Source organism: Bacillus rossius, chromosome 1 (assembly GCF_032445375.1).
Source record: "Bacillus rossius redtenbacheri isolate Brsri chromosome 1, Brsri_v3, whole genome shotgun sequence".
Classification (NCBI taxonomy): domain Eukaryota; kingdom Metazoa; phylum Arthropoda; class Insecta; order Phasmatodea; family Bacillidae; genus Bacillus; species Bacillus rossius.
Window position 1 is genome coordinate 53,501,975 of NC_086330.1, and position 7,152 is coordinate 53,509,126.

At 51.3% G+C, this 7,152-nt stretch overlaps 1 protein-coding gene across 1 annotated transcript; it reads left to right on the forward strand.

The window, feature by feature from the left end:
* The first annotated feature begins 1,545 nt into the window (after positions 1-1,545).
* LOC134528177 (uncharacterized) lies at positions 1,546-1,893 on the forward strand. The gene has a single exon (XM_063361592.1). The coding sequence runs from the start codon at positions 1,546-1,548 to the stop codon at positions 1,891-1,893; it is 348 nt and encodes a 115-aa protein (XP_063217662.1).
* The last annotated feature ends 5,259 nt before the right edge of the window (positions 1,894-7,152 follow it).

Genomic DNA, 7,152 nt, shown 5'->3' on the forward strand with positions numbered 1-7,152 from the left:
ATTAATTATAATAAAATATAAGCAAAATATATACAAAGAAACGTAAAACAAAAATATATTTACAATAAAATAATATGTCAAATCCTGTATAGAAACAAAACGTCGGACGTCACCTTCACTTGCGTCGCACTACACACGCAAGAGATGGCCCTGGTGAGGCATAACGGCCTGAAGGAGCCGGGGAGACACTATGGTCGACGTCGACGAGGCCGTTATGTCCGCCAAAACCTCTCATTTATCCACGAGTTTTCGTAGCCGCGCACTGCGTAGCACTAGGTGTGGTGGTGGGAACGACGTCTGGTACCGTGGGTCGTGAATTATATACCCCCTTAGTGACAAAATAAGGCAATAGGCTCATGACACTATCTCGGGGCTCCGATGGCAAGACAGGACTGACTCTGCCCATCTGCAAGCACACGAAGTTTCAAAAATACCCTGGTGCCCGTCGTGTCCTAGTGGGACATGTCCGTTTGTCGGGTGACGCACGGTTCCGGCTCCTCGTCCGATGACGTCTCCGTCAGTGGCGTGCCACAACCGCTTGTCACGCACATCAACAAGGGTGTGCCACGACCGCCCGTCACGTACGTCAACGAGGGCATGCCACAACCGCTCATCATGCACGTCGACGAGTGCGGGCAAAGATCGCCGCCCCATACGCCACTGTGGGCGCGTCACCTACGCCTGCCACGCGCGCCGCTGAAGGTGCCACGCCCCTTCCGCCCATTCCGCGTGCCACCTTGGGAGCACCGCCGCCTGCCACGCGCACCGCTGAAGGTGCCACGCTCCTTCCGCCCACCACGCGTGCCACCTTGGAAGCGAAGCTGCCTGCTGCCGTGCGCAACCCTTAAGGTGCTACGCCCCTTCCGCCCGCCACGCATGCCACCTTGGGAGCGATGCCGCCGCCTTCCACGCCCGCCGCTGAAGGTACCACGCCCCTTCCGCCCGCCTTGCGTGCCACCTTGGAAGCGACGCCGCCTGCAGCCACACGCGCTGCTGAAGGTGCCACGCCCCTTCCGCCCAACACGCGGGCTGCCTTGGGAGCACCGCTGCCTGCCACGCGCGCCGCTGAAGGTGCCACGCCCCTTCCGCCCGCCACGCGGGCCACCTTGGGAGCGATGCCGCCACCTGCCACGCACGCCGCTGAAGGTGCCACGCCCCTTTGGCCCGTCACGCGTGCCACCTTGAGAGCGATGCCGCCGCCCACCACATGCGCCGCTGAAAGTGCCACGCTCTTTCTGCGCATCACGCGTGCCACCTTCGAAGCGACACCGCCTGCTGCCACGCGCAACCATTAAGGTGCCACGACCCTTCTGCCCGCCACGCATGCCACCTTGGAAGCGATGCCGCCACCTGCCACGCGCGCCGCTGAAGGTGCCACACCCATTCCGCCCGCCACTTGTGCCACCTTGGGGTGCGACGCCGCTGCCCACCACGTGCGCCGCTGAAGGTGCCACGCCCCTTCTGCGCATCACGCGTGCCACCTTGGAAGCGATGCTGCCTGCTGCCACGCGCAACCCTTAAGGTGCCACGCCCCTTCCACCCGCCATGCATGCCACCTTGGAAGCGATGCTGCCACCTGCCATGCGCGCCACTGAAGGTGCCACGCCCCTTCTGCCCACCACGTGGGCCACCTTGGGAGCGATGCCGCCACCTGCCACGCACGCCGCTGAAGGTGCCACGCCCCTTCCGCCTGCCACGCGGACCTCCTTGGGTGCGATGCTGCCACCTGCCACTCACGCCGCTGAAGGTGCCATGCCCCTACCGCCCGTCACGCGTGCCACCTTGGGCGCACCGCCGCCTGACGTTGAAGGCGTCGCGACACCTCGGCCGCCCCCATTGGCGACAGGTACGGTCCGCACTGACACCACGAGGACGCAGGACTCACCAGGTTAGTGCTCCAGTGCAACGGCCCAGTTTATCACGTCCATGCGGATAAATGAGAGGCGTTGAAGGACATGACGGCCTCGTCGGAGGGGGGGCATTTGATTTCGACCCAAGTGTCTCCTCGGCTCCTTCAGGCCGTTATGCCTCGTCAACGTCCTCTCTTGCATAAGTGAAGTGTTACGATCAGGGACGCACCCGTGTGCGCCCTAGCACGTCAGTTGACTTCATTATTGTGTTGTAAATATTTATACTTCTTATGTACATTTTTAAGTTATAACGAGCCTCCACGACTGTATATATTTGTATAGTAACATAACTCTAACGCCTTAAATGGTGCGCCTAAATATTGTACAAATACTTCACTTGTCATTTATTCGTAACTAATTAATTAATGTGTGTTTTCGTTTTATCAATTACCATTCAATTACTTGTCAAGTCTTTTCTTAATAATTCTGTGATTCTTTCAAGTGCTATGTTAGTAATGTAATCGCTGCCTGGCGCACCGCGAGACGGGCCTCTCCCACGCCGACCGATTTTCCCCTCTTCTCCTCCGCGGCGCGCGCGCCGGTGCGCGGACGGGCGGAGAAGGGCAGTGGCTTGTCAGACTCGGAGCGGACCAGATGTGGGCTCGCTCCGCTCCGCTCGGGATGCGTGTAGCACGGCAACGTTGTTCGCTCTCAGTATGGGACTGCCTCTGCAGTCGAGTTGCATTGTGTCGGGGTTCGTGGCACCGCTGTAATATTCTAAGTCAGTATGTTACGTTACCGAACTATTTCCGCATTCGTGACAGGGCGCATACGTGCTACGTAGCACTGCTGAACTTTCGTAACAAGTACGATACGCTACGGGACTGCTTCCACCGTGAGGCCGGGTCGTATCCTGTTTCCTTCTAGTTTATTTCCGGGAGTCCGGGTTGCGGCAAGGAGGATGTGCCGGCCAGGCTGCGACAGGATTCTTCACGGAATAAAGGATCTCGTGAAACGAACAGTACCATCTTCTCCTTGCTACCACCTACTATTCCTTCACCTAACGTAAAAGTCCCTCCTGGTCCCATATTTCACGGTCCCGGCCACATTTGCCTGAACTCCACTCCCTATCCGACTGGAGATACGCGGGCAAAATGGGATAGTTTACAACGGGAACTTAGGGACCATAGACCAGGGGACGTCAACGTGTTCGTGACGTCGCTCCGGAACAGTGAGATTGAGCGGGCGCGGTATTTGCAGTAGCTCTAGACTTTGCCGTGTGGAAGCGTTTTCAGCTTCGCAGTCGAGTTGATATTTTGTCATTCAGTTGTGTGCTCTCATCTTGTCATTTTTGTCTCACGAGTGTTCTTCTCCTAGTTTTGCGAGTCGCGGTTTATTTTGCAAACTGGACATTCGCAGTTGTATGTTCTGTGCTTTTTACATTTCTCCCCGGTCATTGTGGTGTACAGTTGGACAGACATCCTATTGCGCGCGAGACATAGAGAATTCTATTTCTTACAGGGTGGGTAATACTCGTCACGGGCGGGACGTCCCGTATTTTCATTACAATATTAGTGCGCGGAACCGGGCTTCGTCCCATACAGAAATAGTCACAGGTGGAAATGCGGCAGCCCCATGTAAAGTGTTCATCGTCTTGAGTATAAAGGACCAGCAAACTTTATTCGAGTTGTTCTCATTTAAATTCTGGAGACTAAGTCCCTCGGCCACGCGGCCCGGACCCCCCTCTACCGAACTCTGAGTAGCCGACAGGATAGCAGCATTTTCAGGGACTAGTCAACCAGCCTCAGGGGCCTAGCCAGGGGGGTGGGGGGTTAGCGGTTCAAACCCCCCCCCCCCCTTAGCACCAAATCTTTAATTAATTTCTTATTCATCACTCAAACTAATTTCATATTAAAATTAATAAAATTTTTACCATTTCAATATTTAAATTTAAGTACCGAAAACTGATAAAAGAACACTAATTTACTCCTTAAAATCCAAATTTTCCCGGGGGGGGACCCCCGGACCCCCCGCTTTAATACGGGGGAAGGGGGGGGTCATGCTTATTAAAACCCCCCATACACAAATCCTGGCTACGCCACTGACCAGCCTACGACATTCTTGTCCTCAATGTGCGACTACACACTACCTAAAAAAAGAGAAAATTCTGTATGGCTTGAAAACAAAATGCTCATCACTATTTTAATTATACAAAACTTTTATTTTGTTTCGTTTTAATAATTTACACATACCTAGTTTCGTCAAGCGGAAACTTAAAGTAAAGTAAACAGTGGCGTCTCGTCAGGGCAAGCAAGGCAAGCAGTGCTTGCCCGGCAGTTTCCAGACATTGTATTTTTTAAATAAATATTTTATTCATAATAGTATTTTACTTTGGCTCGTGCAGTTAGGTGTATGTATTTTTTACACTATCTTCTTGGGACCCAATACTGTGTATGCGCTGTGTGTTATAAGAAAAGAACTTGTTGACACACAAAACATGCTGTTTTAGAAGCGTTGCCAGGTTTAGAAGCGCTGGTAGGACCGCTTTCAGCAGGAAGGCTGCCGCAGTAGTTTCCTTTCGGAAGGGGGGTGGCATGGTACAAAGGTTCGAGAAGGGGATTGGCTGTAAAAATACGTGGTAGAAGCTACGAAGGTAACGCTTTCTTGCCGAACTGAAGCGAACATGGCCGAAGCAGACGGTGGAATTCTTCCGCCGACTGCTTCGGCTATGTCCGCTAGTTAGGCACGGCAGGTGGCGAGGTGGCGTTTGAGGAATGATTGACGTGCCAGTTTCTTGGTACACGTACCAGTTAACAGAGTTTCTGATCACGTATGAAGATAATTTCTTTTGTGTTGGTACGAAAAATACTGCGATTTAATTTTTACTATTCTAGTACATTTTTATAAGGTTCTTCTCTTTATTTTAAGTACTTACTTTGCCATGTGTTAACAGTTTATATATTTTGTACCAGATATCGATGATACTACACTCCAACTTAGTATATAAGTAATGTAGAGTAGGTATTTTACTATCAGAATAATGTTAGTCAAACATTTTTCAAAAATAATCTATAATATAAAAAAAAATGTCAATTTTTCTACTTGTGCAATAGTCAATGTTCAGTTAAGAAAACTTCTTAAATAGCACCCTTTTGTACCTTGAAATCCATATTTTCCCGGGGGAGGGCCCCTTCACATCCCCTATGTTTTGGGGTGAACAGAGTTGTTGCTTCCCCTCATGTAAACCTCACGCCTCGCCACTGAAAGTAAATTATTATTATCTCTTCTCTTGTAGCAGTAGTTAATACAACATGTAACCGAATCAGGCATGTTTCATAACAGTGATTTATAAATTAATTCATGAAATCATTGATAATATTTAACGAGGTTACTATTTCAACAAGATTGAAACAAAATTTCCTTAGAATTATTTTATTAAACCTAATATTGCTTAATTCAACGCCGACACCATTAATTATGTTGTTGGATAAACAAGTGGTTCAACATGCCAATGAAAACTTGTTTATTTTCTTTTAAGTAAATATATTATTTTCATTTCAACACTACCAATTTATTCCATAAATTTGATAAAATGTTAAAACAAATGTAATATTTATTTAATCAATGTGGTATTTTGATTATAATTTTCGTGCTCAGATGTTGGATAAAACTATATAGTGACGTCGTCCGACCGACGACCATCCCTAAGCCCGACCTGCACCCGCCAGTATACTCTCCCGCTAACGGAACGCACCCCTGGCCGTGGCCCACCCGAGTCGAGCGAGCCATCGAGCCGAACGGCCAAACCAGACATTATTATTATAAAGCACACTAAATCCGAGTGGACTAGAGACGAACCACACCCATCCCCCCTCAAACAATTAATTACGAATTTTGCGACCTTAAAGTCTCTTCCAGACGCAGTCATTTAGTTTTTAACGTAATGAGGTCAAGCTTGGCGCGGCAGGGGCCGACGCGCCACCGGACGCCATGCCAGTTCCGCAGTTCAACTCGACTCGCGGACCGGGACGGACCTACGTCCCACGGAGAGACCACAACCATTGTCTTCATCGCAAGTAACGTCCGGTAAATATAGTCATTTAGCATAAACCAAACCTTTTTCTATTCACCTCTCCGTGCGTGCCAGGTCCGTTTTTTACGGTTCAGGACCTAATCCGACCGCGTAAACGTAAAGACGCCCCGCACCACACCTGGTGCGCAGGGTCGCTCTTCAGCATACGGCACGGGCCGTCTCCCGCAAACCACAGAACTTTTCTTAAGGCCAAGCGCCTTCGCGCTGACCACAAACCCGCAAGGGAAACTTCGCCAAGTTTAGTGGCGGTGCGTGTACCACCCCAGTGGGCACGGCACCCGCGTAGAAACAATCGCTTACGGGACTGGCCTACTCCAGTCACCCACAAACTCTGTGTGCCACGTCAATTGTGCGCGCCTAATTTTCATTAAGGGTACTTTGTTAACGTAATTTTGCGCCACATCATCTGTGCGCGCCTCTCTTGCATCAAGTGTACTTGGCCTGCATACTGTTACCCGAGAAACCAGTGCCACGAAACATTGAACATGTACCGGCCTGCACCCCGCAACAGACACGTAGCCCTCAGGGGCATGTCTGTGCTCAGTAATTGTATGGTGTGACGTCAATCCCTTGAATAAAGGCACGTCGCTACTACGGCAATCCCACGCATTCTTCTTTAACGTAATTTCCCAAGCAATACCGCCGACGGTTCTAGCGGACCACGCTGGGGCAACGAACCACGAACCCCCATTGGTTAGACACCGAGCTAGCCTGGCGCCCTCCCGGAACATAAAATGTTAACCAGACCAGCCACCCCGCTAGAACTCGCGCCCGGACTCGAACACGAGACCGCAGCCGACGGCAATAGCAACTAGAAAAATGGGATTGCCATGCCCTATGAAGTGTCCCCCCCCCTGGGGCATCCCACTCTCCTTTCTCTAACCTATCCGCTAGCGACTCTTCGTGAGACCGTGGGCATCCCTGTCTCTTACTCCCAAACCTTCCGCTAGCGACTCCGTGCGAAACCTCGGGCTCCTTCCTTACCAGCACGTCCTTGGTCAGCTGCACTGGCCGAACGGTCCACTCCCGCCTCAGAGTGTGAGGCTGCTCTACCCAAGAGCTGGCGCCGGGCAAACAACACGACGACCGAGCGACGTCCACCCCGTCACCAGAGACGAGGCCGCGACATTTGGCGCCAGAATGTGTGGCACACTTCATCATCGAGACTACTAGAGAGCATGAACAGCCAGCAGCATTCGGCGACCCGAA